The following is a 20,149-nucleotide window of genomic DNA, read 5'->3' on the forward strand; positions in this document are numbered from 1 at the left end:
GTGACAGCGGAGCGGATGTCAGTCAGCACAGGACAAAGAGCAGAGAAATCCTGGGATTCAGGAAGTGACAGCGGAGCGGATGTCAGTCAGCACAGGACAAAGAGCAGAGAAATCCTGGGATTCAGGAAGTGACAGCGGAGCGGATGTCAGTCAGCACAGGACAAAGAGCAGTCACAGATACAGGGCGCACACTGGGCAAAGAAGCGCTTCCAGCCGGTCTCCTTCTTCTTACAGTTGTCAATGCGGGTGCAGCCCCTCTTCGGCGGCCCGTAGTAGCTCTTATAGGTGCAGGTGGAGGAGCAGCTCCCGTTTAACTCCCGCTCGCTGATCTCTAGCTGTCCTCGCGGGCACATCCCTACGGTAGAGAAGGGACGGGCAACAGAATGATTGTCCATTATAAGTCAATGCACCTGGCCAATCTGGACCGGGCGGTGTTTACTTACGGAGGCAGCTGGGTTTAGGTGTCCAGAGGCCGTTGGACTGGCAAGTTCTGGTCGGGTCTCCCATCAGCATAAAGCCGGGGCGACACGTGTACCTCACCACGGAGTCTACCCACCAGTCATTGCCGTACACTATACCGTTGTAGTCCACATCTGGCTTCCCGCAGTTCACTAAAGGGAAGAAAAACAGGGGGGAAAGTGATAGCGTTCAGAATTTAGCTTCATGTCATTTGATCAGATACAAAAACGTGTAGTTTTTTTCAGTACACCTGCGTGTTTCTGTTTCAAGTGATGCGTACTAGAAGGGCACTCAAGTTGATAGCCTGACCTCTGCACAGGGACTTGAAGCCAAACCAGCAACAGTCGGCGTCACCACAGGGATCTCTCCTCAGTTCCTGATGCCTCCCCCTGCAGCCTCCTAGACAAATGGGTGCCGTCCCGGACCAATATGTGTCGTTCACGAAGTCTGGCTGAGGAATCCATCCCGCCTCACCTAGGACACGGTGCTTTTGTCAGTGCGTGTACCAAACCGCTGATTCGGCATGTCAAAATAAATCAGGAATTCTTTGTCCTTTTTTTGTTTCCAGTGTGCAACCCAAGTACAAAACATGTTAGGTTCATGGAAACATGCTACTGTCCTAGTAAATGTAAGAGGAATGTGTTGTCGGCATCACAGGAGATCTTACCGCTTCTCTTGTCTTCTTCTACTACTTCAGACAACTGGGTGGACACTCTGCGCAGGGACCCCAACAGCAGCAGCGGCAGCAGCAGCAGTGTGTACAGTTTCATGGTGGCTGTCCTCTGTTGCAATCAGGGTGCTCTTCTGAAAGGAATACAAGTAAACACACAATGCTCATTTCTGACAACTGGGAGCCTGAGTCATATTAGTTTCCCGGAGAGGTTTCGTGCATTATTCTTGAAAGACTGAAGACCCATAAAGGCCTTGAAAGCCATGCCAGTCCTTGGTTATTGTGAATGAGTCCCCCAACTACAGCGAGGCTCAGAAACAGAGCTCGGAAACAGAGTGCTGTGAATGCTGCTCAGACTAAGCTCTGTATTCTGACTAATCCCCTAAACACAGCTAATACCGCTACAGAGATCACGCTGGCGCTTCACACACAGCTTTGGCATTGGTTCAGAATTTTATATGGTGCACAGTTGCTTTGATAAGAACAACAGCAAGGGGACACACATGGGATGGTGGTGACTAACAGGAACTTCCTCTTCCTGTTAGTCACCACCAATTTATTGTCATTTGTTTCATGTACTTGCATACACAAAAGAAACGAAATTCCAGCAACACAGTCCAAAAATTCCACTGTCCAGGAGAACGAACGCCAGCCAGGATGACTGTCGGAGCTGCCCGTCTGCATGGGCCAGCAGTTAGCTTAGCCTGCCCCGCTTCCGCGTCCTGTCAGACCGCCTGAGGTCCGATCAGGGCCGTGGTCCCTGGGCCCACAGGACGCGGTAGACCAAGCTCCCCCAGCCGATCCAGCGCCAGCTCTCCCAGCCATCAAACGAAGACACAACAAACTTAGATGCAGATGTGGACAAAGACCCTGCATGGACGGCACTGGGTGAGGCCGCCGCAACCGTGAATTCGCGCCGAGAATGCATTAGGAATCAGTTTGGCTTAACTTGTCTGATTTTTGCCCCCCTAACACTTATACATTATCTGTATCTCGATTAATACAAATCTTCCAAGCCAGTGTTGCCATCTTTTGTGTCGGTCTGTTCACCGTAAGACAGGATGGCCTGCAGCAGCTGAGCCATGATACATGAGAGTCTCACCAAGTGGATTAGTTTAGTGCTCCTTTACCTCTTTTTCACACTTGACTCCACAAACACACATGTAGCTGGCTTGTTGAAATTTGTAATTTCAATTCATTTTATTAAATTATTCCCACTCATCAGTTAATAACAATAAAACTTAGGTATCCACCAGCAGGCGGACCATGTGTCCCTTTGTAAACATTCTGCGCTGGACAATTTCTTAAATAATTTTCAATAAGGGTTACTCTGTTGGTCATTCTAAATTTCACAAATTGTTATTTTCGTGTAACTCTCAATATTACAGCAGTGCATTCCACCGATTCCTGTTGGAATCATTATGGCAACCTGGTATTTACAGAACCTTTTTAGCAGTCTAATACTGGCATTATCCACATCATACTTCACGTAACTGGGGGGAAAAAAAATTGTGCAATCATGGTAATATAAAAACCATATAACTATCATGGTAACATGAAAACCATATAACCAACATGGTAACATGAAAACCATATAACCAACATGGTAACATGAAAACCATATAACCATCATGGTAACACGAAAACCGTATAACCATCATGGTAACACAAAAACCATATAACCATCATGGTAACACGAAAAACCATATAACCATCATGGTAATATAAAAACCATATAACCATCATGGTAACATGAAAACCATATAACCATCATGGTAATATAAAAACCGTATAACCATCATGGTAACATGAAAACCATATAACCATCATGGTAACACGAAAACCATATAACCATCATGGTAACATGAAAACCATATAACCATCATGGTAACATGAAAACCATATAACCATCATGGTAATATGAAATCCATATAACCATCATGGTAACATGAAAACTATATAACTATCATGGTAACATGAAAACCATATAACTATCATGGTAACATGAAAACCATATAACCATCATGGTAACAGGAAAACTATATAACCATCATGGTAACATGAAAACCATATAACCATCATGGTAACATAAAAACCATATAACCATCATGGTAACATGAAAACCATATAACCAAGTCACTGGCACAATTAATTTTCAGAGGACAGACATTTCCTGTCATTTACACCAATTAAAATGGGAAGCATAACTCTTCCTCACATATGCAAGGCTGTGTTTGTTACCTGTAAAGTTTTGCATTATTTGCTTGTTTATAATCCATCACAGCAGAAGTATTAGCGTACCAGAAAACAGCAAAATTCTGTGTATGCCACCAGTTGTTGGAAAGCATTTTTTTCCTATTCTTTGACCTTTAGATTTACTACTTGTGATGCATCCATTAGTGCGGTAAGGGGGCTGGGTGGGTGGGTGGGGGGGGGGGCTAACATCTTAGACCCACAGTATGCCTAATTTTTCCTAACGTACAAATGCAAAAAATAAATAAATATACATACCTTTATCTTAAACAGTGGGCTAGGGCTGTGTGGAATGTACATTTTTAGTGTTAAAGTGAGTAAACACTCCATTCCAAATCTGCCCCTCACACACCTTACAATGACGTCATAATGTACCGACCGGGGGAGGCGGTCTCTCTTGACTGTCGGCGGTTCTGCGCTGGGGGACCGCAATGGCCGATGGGACTGTTAATGTTAGATTTAAAATTGTGTTTTAATGATGTGTTGTTTGTGTTGTGGTTATTCTTGTGTTGTTGTTTTGGGGGTTCGACTCAAAGTATAGGAGACCGTTTACTGACTAACTGACTGTTGGTCGGTGACTGGGACTGATGTCGCCACTTGGGAGATGGGGGAGCCATCAGCACAACATCTGTTGAGTATGGGCAGCAAGACATGACAGAGTTGAAACTTAGGTTGGTTCCTGCCAAATGGGAGAAGGGGCATATAATAGGCTGGTATGCCTTTGCAAATGAAGGCAGATGCTTGTTTTGAGGTAGGTTCGTTCTTTCTCTCAAGGCATCCAGATAAATAATCTTAAAATTCTGCCACTGTATGTCTGCTGTTTAGGTCGGTTTCTTCCAAGACCAAGAATACCCAACACAGTTTTAGGGGCCATGCATCTTTCGCAATAATAGTGTGTAATGCATTATAATTCAGCAATCAATTGATAAAGGTTAACAAAAACAATCTCCAATAGGAATTATGCAAACGTTTCAACATGAGCTGCATTAAAGTTGTAGATTAGGCACCAAAAAAAAAAAGAAGTAAAAAAATCACATTTGTTTCTCAGGCAAAGTGCATCACTTAACCAGCAAGCCAGGATTCAACTGGTTTGGCTGAATCATATTCACAATCCAATCTTTGGGCTGTTTTGAGTTTTCAGGTTTGTCCAAGAGGAGGCAAGTAATTGGACTTGACAGAAAATTTGGAACAACCCTCGCAAACTCAAAAACTTGCTTTGCAGTACAACCCAACATCTGGACTTTGTCACAAGGAAACGGGTGAGTAGAAAACTGAAAAAGTAAATCTACAGTCTCTGAATCAGAGAAGAAAAAAAAACCCACGTTAAACAAAAGTGTTTCACCTAATATAGGTTTCCAATTAAGATGGACCATCATCGTGTCTGTAATGGCCCAGCTGAAGACAGAGTTCTCTGTGTATGTATATTGGGCTTCTGTGGCTGTCAAACCACCTGCATCCCCAGCTGCTTGGCAGTGTCCTGAAGCTGCAGTATGACAGTGTCTTCCCCTGCTGGGGACAAGTCTTCAGTCAGAACGTAGAACATCCCCTCTTCCTGAGCCCCCTCCCCACTTTCCCTGGTCTGCTCCTCTGTCCTTTGCTCCTCCTCCTCCTCCAAAAGTACTCCTCGCAGCTCCGCTGGCATCTCTGTGGGGGCTGCCACCTCAGCCTCTTCCTCCAGCCCCAGGCCCTCTGTCTCGCCCGCATCCTCATCCCCTTGTCGATCGTGTCTTTCCCTCATCAGCTGCTCCGTCAGTTCCACGCTCTCGTAGCGAATTAGCTGCAACCGCATGAAGCCGTCTTCATGCTCCTTATACCTGACAGAACAGCACAGAACAGAAACAGAGGTGACCAGTTGCCAGGTCATTCCAGAGATATTCTGGATTTAGCAGCATCTATGACCAACGTAGTGGGTGATCAACGGGAGGGCTTACCTGAACCTGGGGTGCCCAGAGGGCCATTTGAACTGGTGCTTTTTGCGCAGATGGATTGTGAGGTTGTTGCCCCTAGTGAAGCACTGATCACACACATGACACTTGTACCGAGCCACAAAATCCCCCTGTTCGGATAAGGAGAAAGAAAAGATCTCAGGATTCTTGAATAACTCTTCTCTATCAATCTGAGCGCATGATGCGCACAAACAAACATGTACACACATACACAAACAAACCTCATGTTCTCTTTTGTGGTGAATGTTCATGGTGCGGAGGGTACGGGAGCTAAAGTCACAGCCAGGAACGTCACAGCGAAATGCAGGCTCACTGCTGTGGGTGTCTAGGTGTTTATGCAGGTCGATCAGGTTCTTACAACTAAGAGTATAAAAGAACAGTGTTCAAGAACCTTCAAAAGTTAACTTTCCCTTCAACAGCTCAGTCTTACGATGACATATTTACACTGGTAACAAATTCAGAGGACGTTCTACCTGTACTCGCAGTATTCACAGCTGTATGGCTTCTCGTTACTGTGGCGGAACTTGATATGGTTCCGCAGCGATGACGGTGATGGGCAGGTCATATCACACAGGGGGCATTTATAGTGGTTCACTACAGGGAAGGAAGGAAAAAAACCGATGATGACATCAACTCACTTTGAACACTTTACTTAAAGGACAGTTTCCATTTTCTCCCCAATTGTATCCGGCCAATTACCCCACTCTTCCAAGCCGTCCCGGTCGCTCCTCCACCCTCTCTGCCGATCCGGGGAGGGCTGCAGACTACCACATGCGTCCTCCGATACATGTAGAGTCGCCAGCTGCTTCTTTTCACCTGACAGTGAGGAGTTTCCCTGGGGGGGGGGGGTAGCGCATGGGAGGATCACGCAACCCCCCCCCCCGGACAGGCGCCCTGACCGATCAGAGGAGGCGCTAGTGCAGCGACCAGGACACATACCCACATCCAGCTTCCCACCCGCAGACACCGCCAATTGTGTCTGTAGGGACGCCCAACCAAGCAGGAGGTAATACCGGGATTCGAACTGGCGATCCCCATGTTGGTAAGCAACGGAATTGACTGCTATGCTACCGGGACGCAATTTTTTTTTTTAAACATAGACTTTGTTAAGCTTGATTTCTGAGCTTCTTGATTTAGAAAAGGAGCTGAATCACGATTTCTGAAGGCCTGCATGAGTCCCCCATCCCATCGCTGAATTTCAGCGGAAAGATTTGGCAAAGTGGCGAGTTTCTCAATACTGAAGGGATCAGCAAAGTTTTGGTCTGTATGATTCTAAATGATGTCCGACAATACTTTAATAAGGTCTAGGTTAGAAAAGTGAGCCCATCCTGTAAAGACTTCAGAGCTACATATAGGTAACAGCATTTGGAAACACTGACACCACAGTAAGGTGACTGACCATGGGTCCTCATGTGGTCTCTCAGTAGCCTTTCTATTGCAAAACGTTTGGAACAGTGAGAGCACTGGAACCTCTGACCTGTAGCACATATACACAAAGTACACACAAAGTGAGGGGTGTTAAGAGCTCAACCTATTCAAGTTGCAAAGACAGCATTCAGTTAGATCTTGCAAGCACTCTGTAGCCTACACTTTCACCTTCCATGGCACTCTGTCGTTTGATGTGATCGAAGAGCTTTGTGTTGTTAGCATACATTCCTCCACACCCTGGACACGCCACCACCTTCTCCTGAGTGTGGCTACGAAGATGCTCGCGCAGTTTAGGACGCCCTTTAACGGTGGCTTCACAATCTGAAAAAATTACAGCCATCAAGAACGGATTTACCAATTTCAAGTCTTAACCTCACAAATAAGATAACAGACACAGACTTGTCAACATCCGTCCTGACAGCAACTCAACTATGCTCATGTTTAGTTGCCCTGTGGTGTTAACGAATCAGTGGGTTGCACTGGGTTGCATATCTCTTAAATGGAGGGGGAAACATTTGCCGGTGGGAGGAGGTGTGACCTTAAACAAAGCATAGATCTGTCACAGTGATCAAGGTTTATTGTGTCAATCACTGACAAGATAACCATGCCACAGAGACGCAACGCATTAAGCGGATACACCGACTTTATTCATCGATTTAAGATTGCATTGTTGTGTGCAGATCGCTTGTTTCCATGGTCTGTATATTCAAACTCCTTTGGTTCTCCTTGCCCGCTATGTCCTGTTGTTTTTTGTTGTCCATCAGTGATGTGTCAATTCTGTCTTGGGGTTTTGTTTGTGTGAGTTATATACTGGCTGCAAAGTAATTTCCCTGTAAGGGACGATTAAGGATACTTTGAATTGTTTGGATCAGCCGTGTGGTCAATTATGCGTGGTCTATTATTATATTATGTGTACACGCCACTTGAATTTAGCGGGGCATCTAACGTATGCGCCGGCAGACACCTTTTAAATGGAGTGCAAACTTCATATGCCGGCATGGTAATGGTGCTGGCCTACATATTCACCCTCAAAGATAAATATGGTGACATGACTTACCCTTCCATCCACAGCGTATCAAGCATTCACTGTCACCAACTGGTACGTCTATACACAGGCTATGCATCTCCACATGGCGGTAGAACCACTCAGGGTTCTCATATGGGGCATGCTGAGAAACAGAAACACAAGATGTGGCTGAATAATACTGTGAAGAGTTTTGAAATCTTTTTGTTCATTTAACACTGTATTACATTCTAAAATTCTAGGGATTCTTTAAAAAGTGTCCATATTTCAATTCACTTCCACACCTATGATTTTTCTTAAACTATCTTGTAAAACCATCACAGCTAACATCTAACATTAACAATCACAAGTCTACCTCACACTCCTCCCATAAGCAGGTGAAGTTGTCTGGGATTTCAGGGATGATGTTGTGGTTCTGGTAGCCAATGGAGCAGGTACCAATGCTGGGCTGAGAATTAAGCACCTGCTGACCCCACTGTTTGAGCTTAGTGTGGTAACAGTGGAAGAATAAGTGACGTCGCAGCTCCTCAGGACCTTCCACAGAGCAGAAACCACAATCTCTCCACAGGCAGTTGTGTTCACCTGGACACAAAAGAACATTTACCTAAGCAAGCATTTATAGACCCTTTAAAGAGTAAATAAGCACTTGCCTACTCACATTTTGAAAAAGATAAAAAGGGGTGTAGCTGTAGAGGGCAGTGATGGTGGTGTCCATGTATAACGCATATAAAGGGGTGTAGATGTTGAGGGCAGTGATGGTGTTGACATTATTGTAATAAATATCTCATTCTAGTTTCTCATGAGTCTACCCAGAGAGTTTAGTTTCTGTCCTTTGGACGAGACGTTAAACCGAGGTCCTGACTCACTGTGGTCATTAAAGATCCCACGGCACTTATCGCAGAGTACAGGGGTCTTCCAGTGTCCTGGCTAAATTTCCAATGTGGCTCTCTCCATCTGGCCACCTAATCATACATCCGAACCGCTTATCTCGCTCTCAGGGTCGCGGGGATGCTGGAGCCTATCCCAGCAGTCATTGGGCGGCAGGCGGGGAGACACCCTGGACAGGCCGCCAGGCCATCACACAGGGACAACACACACACACACACACACACACACACACACACACACCTAGGGACAATTTAGTATGGCCTATTCACCTGACCTACATGTCTTTGGACTGTGGGAGGAAACCAGAGCCCCCGGAGGAAACCCATGCACACACGGGGAGAATATGCAAACTCCACACACAGGATGACCCTAAAAGTTGGCTACTCGAACCCAGAACCGTCTTGCTGTGAGGCAACTGTGTTAACCACTGCGCCACCTAATCATCCCCTGTGTAATTCGCTCATTGACTCCTCCCACTCCACTTCAACCTGATGTGTGGTGAGCGTTCTGGTGCAAAATGGCTGCCGTGCATCACCCAGGTGGCGCTACACATCGGTGGTGGGTGAGGTGAGTTTCCCCCTTCAACGTGAAGCGCTTTGGGTGTCCAGATAAAGCGCTATACAAATGTAATCTATTATCATGATTGTCTTTATGCATGCTCAATAATCCAGGTAAGAAAGTCAAAAGAAAGTTGAATCAGTTCATCTGGACACGTTTCATCACTCAGCTAAGTGACCTCTTCAGCCTCAAGTGACTGCAGGTGTCCCCACCCTTATAAACAATACAGTGGCATAACGACCGAAACCAACGACCAGTTTCATATGCAAATATGGGTGTGACCATTAACTAGAGTTTCAATGGCCATGTGTACTATTCGCAGAGGATTTGGGAATAGTTGCAATCACAGCATTGGAAAAATGGCGACAGATGTACTCTTGCCCCCCCTCCCCCTCAGTTCAGAACATCTTCTGGTCTAATGTGCTAGAGCCAACCTGTGTCGCCTGTCATATGGGTCTCGGCGTCTTTGATGCACCCACATGACATAGGCAAATCGGATGGGATCGATGGTATTGTACGATTTTCCCATACCCTAAGAAAAAGCATGTTAAGGTTAATACTCTGTGCCCCTGACCAAGGCAGCAGGAAAAAGAAGTGGAGCTGGTCCCCGGATGCTGCAGCTGCCCACTGCTCCTGTACAATAGGATGGGTTACATGCAGGAGCCACATTTCATTGTTAAAAACAAACTACAATGACAAAAATAAAGTGGCTTTCTAACTTTCCATAGGAGCAATGAATTATACCATCATAGGTCCACACCAACATGTTGGCAGTTTAAGAAACATAAAAAAAAAGTTGACTACCCCTTTAATTAAAGTAGCACCACCACAGTAAATGGCACCACCTGTATCCCAAGCCTCGGTGGGGTGGCCATTACAGAAGTGCGCCCCCGGAGCGTGTCAAAGTGTCAAAGGTCCTTCCTTACCCAAGGTCTCCTCGTCGTCCTCCTCCTCTGAGGCGCTCAGCGCTTTGAGGTGACCCTCCGCGTGCTTGCAGAAGCTCTCCATGCGGCTGAAGGACTCTTGACACGAGCCCCATTCGCATTCCAGCTCGAGCGGCGTTTTTTTCTGGATCCGTTTGTTTGGCGGCATTTCCGTGGACCGGACACGTCACAGCCGACCTCATCCAGCTGCGGACTCCGAGACGTGGTCGACGCGAGGCTACCAACGACTGGGGAGGGGGTTTCTTCTCTCCTGTTCGGGTTTGACCATCACCGCCTGATGCCGCTTCAGGGACGCCAGCTAACGCTCCCCGCGGCCCGGCGTCAGTCCCGCCCGCTGGAACAAGCGTGTTTCTCGTCGCCCGGGTGACTACCGGGGCGCTAGCATGTTATCGCAGGCTAGCCGACAACTTGGCAACTTAAATCCGCTATTTAGTTCAAAATCGGTGCCAATAAGCAAACTTCAGCCCGAGAGAACCAACGGCCCCACGACGTCGACCAATCCAAACGACGCTCATGCCAGCCGTCGATGGGCGGGCTGAGCACCGCTAATATACGTCCCCCTGAAACAGCGACTCAACCGATCGTTCCGCGCTCACGATTCCTTTGTATCTCCAGCGACAATAGGCGTTTCTAGCCCGTTTTTTGGGGGGGGGGTGCTGCCTAAATTGAACCCCAGCACCCCCAAAATTGAAGAGATTTTTTATTTTTTTACTGTATGTCCATGTTTAATAAGCCGAAGAAATGTCAAAACCATATCCAGTATATGGTTTAAACGTAATATTTTAACAACAAAAATACAACACCCCCCCATGCTTCGAAAATGGTTTGATCCACCCCCCAAAATTTATCTTGCCTGGCCGCCCAGCACTCTGGCTGCTCAGCACCCCTAAAGCTCTGATCCTAGAATCGCCCCTGAGTCCTCGACAATGGAAAAATTAGTGTCACAAATAACTAATTCTTGAGCTCTTTTATTTCTCGATTTTGGCCGTCCATTTATAAACACAATCGTAAACGTTCTTTATAAACACGTGGAGAATGCATTGTCAAAGCGAGTTGACTTCACATTGGATGATTTGTTTCGAACATGTAAAGAAGCAGGATATAACACACACACACACACACACACACACACACACACACACACACACGTGAGACACTGCCAACAATCTGAAGTGATCAACAAATCCACGCGCCAGTCCCAGCGAACACGTGTCTGTGCAACACATTTGCTGCATGTTCGAAATGGAGTAGGAGCAAGTACACACTTTTTTCCCTACCCCTTACAATTGATGACATGGATAACATAAAAAATCGGTATTTACTGAATTTTTATACGACCAAAAATAATTTGTCATGTGTGAATATTTTCATTTAAATAATTACGCATCCAATAAGACAAATAAACAAAATACATCACCTCTATCCAAAGACGATCTTATTGTTCTCAGTAACTAGAGAAGACCCAGGCGGCTGATCTCACATGATCAGCTCCAACACTCCCTCCATTTGTCCTCAGCTCATCTTTTAGTGATGTTTATTGGCTTGAGCAAGACTTCCACAATTTCCCTGCTTTGCTCAATATTACTTCTCAGTGCCCAAACCTATATCTAGAGGCCGAGAAACATACAGATTTCTCAGCTCTCGCATGGCTTATTTTGTGAAATAAAACCTGCATGGGGTTATTTTTACTATGCCATTATTTTACTGTGCAAGAGTTTAGTTCAAGCAACATGTCACCATGCAAACATTCACTATTTTAAAGCACAAATATAGGCAAGAATTCGAGCACTGAGTTTGGCTGTTCTATGGACCCCTATTCACTTCTACTGACTACTTTCTCTCTTTAAACCTTGTATAAAAATATACTTGCACCTTGTCCAAACAATCCAATGATGTCTAAAGTAATATTTTGTGTGTCCAAGGCCCTGCCTTTTTTACAACTAATTTTGCCTCTGTGCCAAATATTGATTTTGACAGCTGAAGGAAAACAATCCTGCAGATACCCATGGCGGAAACTAATGTGTGAGGAGTGCACGCCTAAAAACTGAAAGAGCTACGCCTAAATGTAATTCAACTTTACACCTTCCATTGAGTCTTTACTGTAAATTGGTCTGAGGCAGAAAAGTAACAAGTGAGGTAATGAGATCTATCAAAAGGCCAAAGAATCATAAACCAAGAATCATAAGTGAAACAACTCCATGACAAGAACTTCATATTCCTGGGCAACATTCCCTCTGATCTTCAAACATTGGCATAATCGCTTAGACGTCATAGAAGAGGCGCACCAGATGATAGCGGATTCCAAAAGCCAACACGCTCCCCATCACCTAGATCAGAGGCAGACACAACCGTGAAAGAATGAATATATTACCCAGCAGGGGCACTGCCAGGGCCCCATGAAAAGATGTCACAGTAACATATAAAAAGTGATTAACCTCATGTTCTAATATATATATATATTTTAGAACATGAGGCCCCCTGTCAGTCATATGCCCTTGGAACCCCCCCCCCCCAAAAAAAAATGCCACTATTACCCAATATTCACTGATGCTATCACAGTGTATCTGGACAGTTGTTTCTTTTTTACCTGGAAGAGCAGCATGATGACTGTGAGATTTCTCTCATGTGTGGGGCCGAGCACTTTCAGCACCAGATTTATTATGGTCATGTTGTTGCATTCAATAAACTCATCATCTCCCCCCGGTCCTCTTCGTACCTCGAGTAGCTTCAGTAACTCTGCCAGCTGTGGGACATTCAAGGTATTGCTGTTATCAACAAATGGGTAGAAAATATTTATTCCAGCAATTATTGCTGGCTTTTTATTATTGGTGCTATTGGTCGGCCTCAGTAGTGTTTACCCCTTAAAATGAATCTACATACGCGTGAAAAGGGGTCTGGGGTGACATAAATGGGGTAGCAAACTTACAAGATGCTTGTTTCACAACCAGTAAGGTCTGATTGTCAGTTTGTATAGCCAATGACTACAGATAGCCTGACTATACCGAGTTTTATTCTGTGCCACTCACTATTGCTTTAATGTAAGGGTTCAACAGCATACATACATACAAGTTTTAAGAATCCTTTGTGACTCTTACATCACAGGCTTTTTTTCCCCTCTCTTTTTCTCCCCAATTGTATCCGGCCAATTATCCCACTCTTCTGAGCCATCCCGGTCGCTGCTCCACCCCCTCTGCCGATCCGAGGAGGGCTGCAGACTACCACATGCCTCCTCTGATACATGTGGAGTCACCAGCCACTTCTTTTCACCTGACAGTGAGGAGTTTCACCAGGGGGGATGTAGTGTGTGGGAGGATCACACTATCCCCCCCCTGGTTCCCCCTCCCTCCTGAACAGGCGCCCCGACCAACCAGAGGAGGCGCTAGTGCAGCGACCAGGACATATACCCACATCCAGCCTCCCACCCGCAGACACGTGCAATTGTGTCTGCAGGGACACCCGACCAAGCCGGAGGCAACACAGGGATTCGAACCGGGATCCCTGTGTTGATATGCAATGGAATAGACCACCACGCCACCCGGACGCCCCTCATGACAGGTTTACAGGACACTATAGGTCATCAAAAAACGTTGAATCAGTTCATCTGGACACAAATTTTATTGACAGATACATTTCATCACTCATCTAAGTGACCGCTTCAGTCTCACCTGACTGCAGGTGAGACTGAATATTATAAACAATACAGTGACTGCAGGTGTTTCCTCCCTTATAAACAATACAGTGACTGCAGGTGTTTCCTCCCTTATAAACAATACAGTGACTGCAGGTACCCCCACCCTTATAAACAATACAGTGACTGCAGGTACCCCCACCCTTATAAACAATACAGTGACTGCAGGTACCCCCACCCTTATAAACAACAGTGACTGCAGGTACCCCCACCCTTATAAACAATACAGTGACTGCAGGTACCCCCAGCCTTATAAACAACACAGTGGTATAACGACCCAAACCAATTACCACTTTCATGTGCAAATACGGGTGTGACCATTAACTAGCGTTTCAATGGCCATGTGTACTATTCACAGAGGATTTGGGAATAGTTGCAATCACAGCATTGACAGATGTACTCTTACCCCCCCCCCACCCCAGTTCAGAATATCTTCTTTCTTCTTGCCTCATATTTTACTGGTCACCTGGGTTAAAATTAAATCTTAGGGTGTACCACATTTCATCAACCACATTAACTCTGTGGACAACCACATCAAGTTCACCAGGGAGGAAGTGAAAAATGACAGGTTAGCCTTCTTAGACTGTGAAATTGCAATTGGTGATGGGGAACATTTGATTGTTGATGTTTAACTGAACTCGTCTTCATTGGCTCAAAGTCCACTCTGAGCCAAATCAACAACCTTGCACTCACCATCGATGGCACTACTGTCTCCCCTTCCTCCCAGGCACGCAACCTTGGTTTGATCCTTGATTTCACCCTCTCCCTTGAGCCACATATCCGCCAAATGGTCAAATGCTCCTTCTACCACCTTCGCAACATCGTGAAAATAAGATCCTCTCTCACACGCCCTGCTACTGCTGAGACACTGATCCATGCCTTCATCTCCTCCTGCCTTGATTACTGCAACTCACTCCTCTATGGCATCAGTGCTAGCTCTATCAAGAGACTCCAATTGGTCCAGAACGCATCCGCCCGACTTTTAACTTTCACCAAATCCTGGCACCACATCACCCCAGTCCTAAAAGACCTCCACTGGCTACCCATCTCTCACTGGATCAATTACAAAATCCTGGTTCTTACTTATGAAGCCCTTCACAAACTGGCTCCCCCATACCTCACCGACCTCCGCTCCCCCTACCAACCCGCTAGGTCCCTCAGATCCACCTCAGCCTCCCTTCTCTCTACCCCCAGGTCCAACCTCCGTAGCTTTGGTGACTGAGCCTTCTCCAGGGCAGCTCCCAGGCTCTGGAACTCACTCCCCCAAATCATTAGAGACTCAGAATCCCTCCCACTCTTCCAATCCCGTCTCAAGACACACCTCCTCTCCGTTGCCTTCTTGTGCCCCCCCCCGCCTCCCATCCACCCTTAATCTGAGGCAGACTAAGGACCAAGCACTCAACCTGCAGCCCCCTCCTCTTGGAACTTCCTCCCCAAGCACATCAGACACTGCTGCGATCAGCCCAAATTCAAGTCATTAATCAGACTCACCTCTTCAGATTTGCTTTCATCTGTGATTTATTTGATTTATGATGTTTGTTTTTCTTGCCCTTTTGTATCTGTCTAAGTCGGAGAGTACTGCTGCTGTCATGTGTGGCTTCCGCTTCTCCCTCTTGTAGCTCCCCTTCCCATCCACCGCTGTATCTCTGTGTTATATCTGTCGTCTTGTTTCACCCCGTTTATTGTAAAGCGACTTCGAGTGTTAGAAAAGTGCCATATAAGTTTAACTTATTATTATTATTTTTACTGTAAACCAACACATACTGATCAGTACTTAAGGTTTGACTCTCATCATCCACTGGGGCACAAACTAGGAGTCATCAGGACGCTGAACCACCAAGCTGACAACGCCCCCACCAACACAGCGGCCGAGGAAGGGGAGAAATCCCACATTAAACAGCCCTGGTTAAGTGTGGTTATCCTAACTGGGTGTTTGTCAAAGCCAGGAAAACGCCCAAACAGTGCACCAGCCAATCTAAGAGAGGAGACGGACAACAGCTGTCTAAGCGTAAACCAGCGGTGATTCCATATGTGGCGGGAGTTTCGGAACAGTTTAGACTTGTATTTTCCAAACACCGCATCTCAGTTGCTTTCAGACCCTGAAACACGCTGCATCAGAACCTGGTCCACCCCAAGGATCGGGTCCCCAGTACAAACAGAGCAATATAGTGTACCCTGTTAATTGCCAGGAGGATTGCCGTGACTTGTACCTCGGGGGAAACCAAACAGACGCTGGTCAAGAGGATGACACAACACAGGAGAGCTAACACGTCAGGCCAGGACTCCACACCATCTACAGACCAGGACTCCAGAGTCTACACCATCTACAGGCCAGTCTTTCAAGGATGAGGATGTGCACATCCTTAATTGATAGAGAGGAACACTGGTTTGAATGGGGAGTAAAAGAGACCATCTATGTGAAGGGGGAATGACCATCCCTGAACCAAGGGGGGGGGGGGGGCTAAGAGTACATCTGTCACCATCTTACAATGCTGTGACTGCAACTATTCCCAAATCCTCTGTGAATAGTACACATGGCCATTGAAACTCTAGTGAATGGTCACACCCATATTGCATATGAAACTGGTTTGGGTCATTATACCACTGTATTGTCTATAAGGGTGGGGGTACCTGCAGTCAGTTGAGACTGAAGAGGTTGAGTGACGAACCGTTTGTCTCAGTAAACGTTGTGTCCAGATGAACTGATTCACCTTCTTTGATTTTCTTACCTGGATTATCGAGCAAGCATCAAGACACTATAGGTATAATGTATGAGCAGACAGTACATCTACATTTTCCACATGTTCTGCACCAGAAAAATGTAGAGCCGTGGGGTTTAATGCAATTTACTATTTGAACTCTGTATGTGAAATCGCCTAATAGAAATGGGAAAACTGCCCAGCTGAACAACTGAGTCTAAAATGTGTATATGGGGTCATTTACACACACACACACACACACACACACACACACACACACACACACACACACACACACACACACACACACACACACGCACACACACGCACACACACGCACACACACGCACACACACACAGAAGAATTACAGGAGGTATTTGTATGTGGTGTAAAACAATTAAAATGACTTTACCTCTAAAATGAGGTGTCCTAATTTAGAAAGATCCTTCCTTTTGAATTTAGAGTAGCTCATTCCCAGTTTGCCTGTGTCTGGATTCAATCTTCAGTTATCAACAATATCAGGAGATAGGGGAAAAAAAAGACTGACAATGACAACGCATATTCAAGAAAACTGACTGAACAGAATGGTATCAGAAGAAGAGAGGAAGTCGATGTACAGCGCGTTACCTGGGGAGTCGGTGTCTGGGGCAGGGAATTATGTGAAGGAGCTGAGGGAGGGAATATACAAAGTTGACCACCTGAGGAATGAAGAAGAGCAGCATTGTTTTGCTGAAGTGTCCAAGGATGCCCACTACGGCAAAGGTCATCCCGGCAAAGTAGCAGAAAGTATCTCCCACAAAGACAGATGAGGGATACCTATGTCAAAGTAATCAATCAATCAATCAATCAATCAATCAATCAATCAATCAATCAAATCAGTCAAATCATACCTAAAAGCATATTCCAAACATCAAAATGCAATGCAGTTAAACAAAAGTGCACTCATAAAACGGTAACTAGAAAAGAGGAACATAGGGTAAATAAGTAAATTAAATATAAAGAAATAAAAAAATTAAAATATCCTCTTTACATTTAAAATTTGAAAATATTGCTCACGAAATTGCCAGGCAGGAGTGGTCCAACTCACCAATTGTGGTAAAAAAGAGCTAATGTGGTGAAGAAGAATGGTATCATGAAGTAGAGGGAGAAAACGTGGTCATCCCGGTAGTCTCCTGTTGGGTAAGATAACCAATGAACAGGTGACAGGAACAAAGACATATTCAGCATATGACATATTCCAAAAATAATCTCAGCATCAAGGGAGAGCTAAAATATGTGTGTTATCAATGAGGATGAGAAAAGATAACTGTCCCACACCACTTAGTTCCAACAGGTTGAAGATGATGATTGAAGCGGAGATGAACAGGGCTTGCCCCGACTCTATACCATTGATGCCAGCTAGGATGTTAATAGCGTTGGTGCAGAATACCGCGAGCATCCCCATGTAGACATAATAGAGAATACCTGTAGATGAAGAGCACTTACATATTAGGTATTTAAGCAACGCTTTAGATCAAATGACAATGAGTGCAAGAAGGCAATACATTCAAATTCGTAGTGCCAACAGTAAGATCATTATTGATCATACAATTGTTGTAAGAGTGTGGGCCAAACCCACAGCCCCCCGGAGAACATGTGGGGAAACATCCCTCTCTACTTCTCCATGTAACAAACATTTATATATGAGAGACGACAAAAGGTGTGAGCTTTCGGTAAGCAACAGCAACAACCAGTTTAGCCTACCCAGATCTAAGTGCAGCCCCAGTAGGGCTCTGAAGGGCTTGGGCACCACGATGACCGTGTTGCCAAAATTGGTGAAATAAACCATGAGTAGTGGCAGGGAAGCCATAGTGGGAAGTAGGAGCTTGTGTCTCCAACGCAAGTTCAGCACATCATCAGCAAAGCCCAGGAAGATCATACAGCAGATGGCCAACAGGGCACCGATCAACTGGACAAACTGGAGAACACAAGAGATGAGAGTTGGGGTCAAGGGCTCCCTGTGACGTAACAGCAGCCACCACATCTCCATCAACTGACCTCATCGTGTGGGAAGCCCGTACACTGGTCTCCCACAAAGCAGCTGAGGAAAGGCACTGGGATAAAGCAGAAGAGGATGATGAGGAACACGGTCCCACTGATGACACCCTGGGATTCTGGACTGGGGGGACAGGAGGGAAGTGTGAAGAACAAGACGCGTTTTGCAGCCGGGCAGCTCTTATTTTCTCCTACAACACACAAGAGCTGTCCTCACAACCCGAACTAAGTGACGACGAGGAAGCAACTCACATTTCCTCTTTGGACGTTTTATTCAGGTCCATTCCGTACAGCCTGGCCGAGATGAAGTGGTCTTTGAAAGCGGGGATGAGCTTCGCTGTGGCCATGCAGCCAAGTGCGGACAGGAAAGTGTTGATCATGAGCGGCAGGACAGGTACAGGCGACATGGCGGCGGGGGGTCCGGCAGCTGAAGCGACGTGTGTAAAGATGTTGCTAACCTAGCAACCCTCTCGGTTGTGGATCGCTACGCCCGTTTCTGCGGTGTGCTCCAAGTTAAACGCGTATGAAAACGTCATTGGAACAAAATACGTCCAGGATATTGTTTCGATTCCGGTACAAGACATCAATCCTTGACTCCCAACCATAATCCATATCAGATGCCCGGCAGTAAAGGATTCACGTATTTCTATTCTATAAACTGCACAGTTGGATAAACTCCTTTTGTGGGACTTCGTACACGAGATACATCCACTTCCGGGAACGTCTTCTTCTTCCTCTGTTTTACCGGTGGACTATAAACCAACGGTTAAGGTGCATGCCGCCATCTACTGCACCGGAATGTGTAAATCGTGTTTTTTTTTTTTTTAAGAAATCGTAACCTGGATATGTCTTGATGCATGCCCAATAATCCATGTCAGGAAATCCAAGAAAGTTGAATAATTTCATCTGGACACAACGTTTATTGACAGAAACGTTTCATCATTCATCTGAGTGACCTCCTCAGTCTCATCTGACTGCAGGTATCCCACCCCTTATAAACAACAAGGAGAGGTACCGCGGCGTTGCCCGGGGAAAATGTTCTCATCAAAACAACCAACACGAGCTGATCTTTACGATTTAATCGATGATGAAATATAGGATAATTTATGATATGGCAGCAGTATGGTTTCATGCCATGAAAGAGCACCACAGATGTGATGTTTGCTCTGAGAATGTTGATAGAGAAGTATAGAGAAGGCCAGAAGGAGGCACATTGTGTCTTTGTAGATTTAGAGAAAGCATACCACAGGGTGCTGAGAGAGGAGGTGTGGTATTGTATGAGGAAGTCGGGAGTTGCAGAGAAGTATGTAGGAGTGGTGCAGGATATGTATGAGGGCAGTGTGACAGTGGTGAGGTGTGCGGTTGGAATGAGAGATGGGTTCAAGGTGGAGGTGGGATTACATCAAGGATCGGCTCTGAGCCCTTTCTTGTTTACAATGGTGATGGCCAGGTTGACGGACAAGATCAGGCAGGAGTCGCCGTGGACTATGATATTTGCGGATGACATTGTGATCTGTAGCGAGAGTAGAGTGCAGGTTGGGGAGAGCCTGGAGAGTT

The 20,149-nt window shown here is 45.8% G+C and overlaps 3 protein-coding genes across 6 annotated transcripts; all 3 read right to left on the reverse strand.

Annotated features, from left to right (window-relative positions):
- Positions 1–146: 146 nt before the first annotated feature.
- Positions 147–1,229, reverse strand: si:ch211-117m20.4 (CUB and sushi domain-containing protein 1). Its single transcript, XM_056284347.1, has 4 exons — positions 1,127–1,229; positions 769–933; positions 444–611; positions 147–355 (listed from the first exon to the last, which is right to left on the reverse strand). Exons 1-4 carry the CDS (start codon positions 1,227–1,229, stop codon positions 147–149), a joined length of 645 nt encoding a protein of 214 aa, XP_056140322.1.
- Positions 1,135–10,669, reverse strand: hinfp (histone H4 transcription factor). Of its 3 annotated transcripts, XR_008810613.1 has the most exons (10): positions 10,153–10,669; positions 8,136–8,362; positions 7,814–7,925; positions 6,925–7,077; positions 6,728–6,805; positions 5,802–5,922; positions 5,550–5,688; positions 5,314–5,438; positions 4,725–5,196; positions 1,135–1,263 (listed from the first exon to the last, which is right to left on the reverse strand). XR_008810613.1 is itself a non-coding variant. In XM_056285090.1 (9 exons), exons 1-9 carry the CDS (start codon positions 10,316–10,318, stop codon positions 4,824–4,826), a joined length of 1,494 nt encoding a protein of 497 aa, XP_056141065.1. In that variant the 5' UTR covers positions 10,319–10,669; the 3' UTR covers positions 4,018–4,823. The 3 variants fall into 3 exon arrangements, 1 of the variants encoding a protein (XP_056141065.1); XM_056285090.1 differs by lacking the exon at positions 1,135–1,263 and having other exon boundaries at positions 4,018–5,196; XR_008810614.1 differs by lacking the exons at positions 6,728–6,805; positions 6,925–7,077.
- A 388-nt stretch (positions 10,670–11,057) lies between these two features.
- Positions 11,058–19,293, reverse strand: dpagt1 (dolichyl-phosphate (UDP-N-acetylglucosamine) N-acetylglucosaminephosphotransferase 1 (GlcNAc-1-P transferase)). Of its 2 annotated transcripts, XM_056285052.1 has the most exons (10): positions 18,845–19,293; positions 18,596–18,716; positions 18,302–18,515; positions 17,876–18,022; positions 17,646–17,730; positions 17,186–17,374; positions 16,971–17,058; positions 16,528–16,587; positions 12,758–12,913; positions 11,058–12,497 (listed from the first exon to the last, which is right to left on the reverse strand). In XM_056285052.1, exons 1-10 carry the CDS (start codon positions 18,997–18,999, stop codon positions 12,432–12,434), a joined length of 1,281 nt encoding a protein of 426 aa, XP_056141027.1. In that variant the 5' UTR covers positions 19,000–19,293; the 3' UTR covers positions 11,058–12,431. The 2 variants fall into 2 exon arrangements, with proteins under 2 accessions (XP_056141027.1, XP_056141028.1); XM_056285053.1 differs by lacking the exon at positions 16,528–16,587.
- Between the last annotated feature and the right edge of the window lie 856 nt (positions 19,294–20,149).

This window comes from Lampris incognitus, chromosome 8 (genome assembly GCF_029633865.1).
Source record: "Lampris incognitus isolate fLamInc1 chromosome 8, fLamInc1.hap2, whole genome shotgun sequence".
NCBI classification, from domain to species: Eukaryota; Metazoa; Chordata; class Actinopteri; order Lampriformes; family Lampridae; genus Lampris; species Lampris incognitus.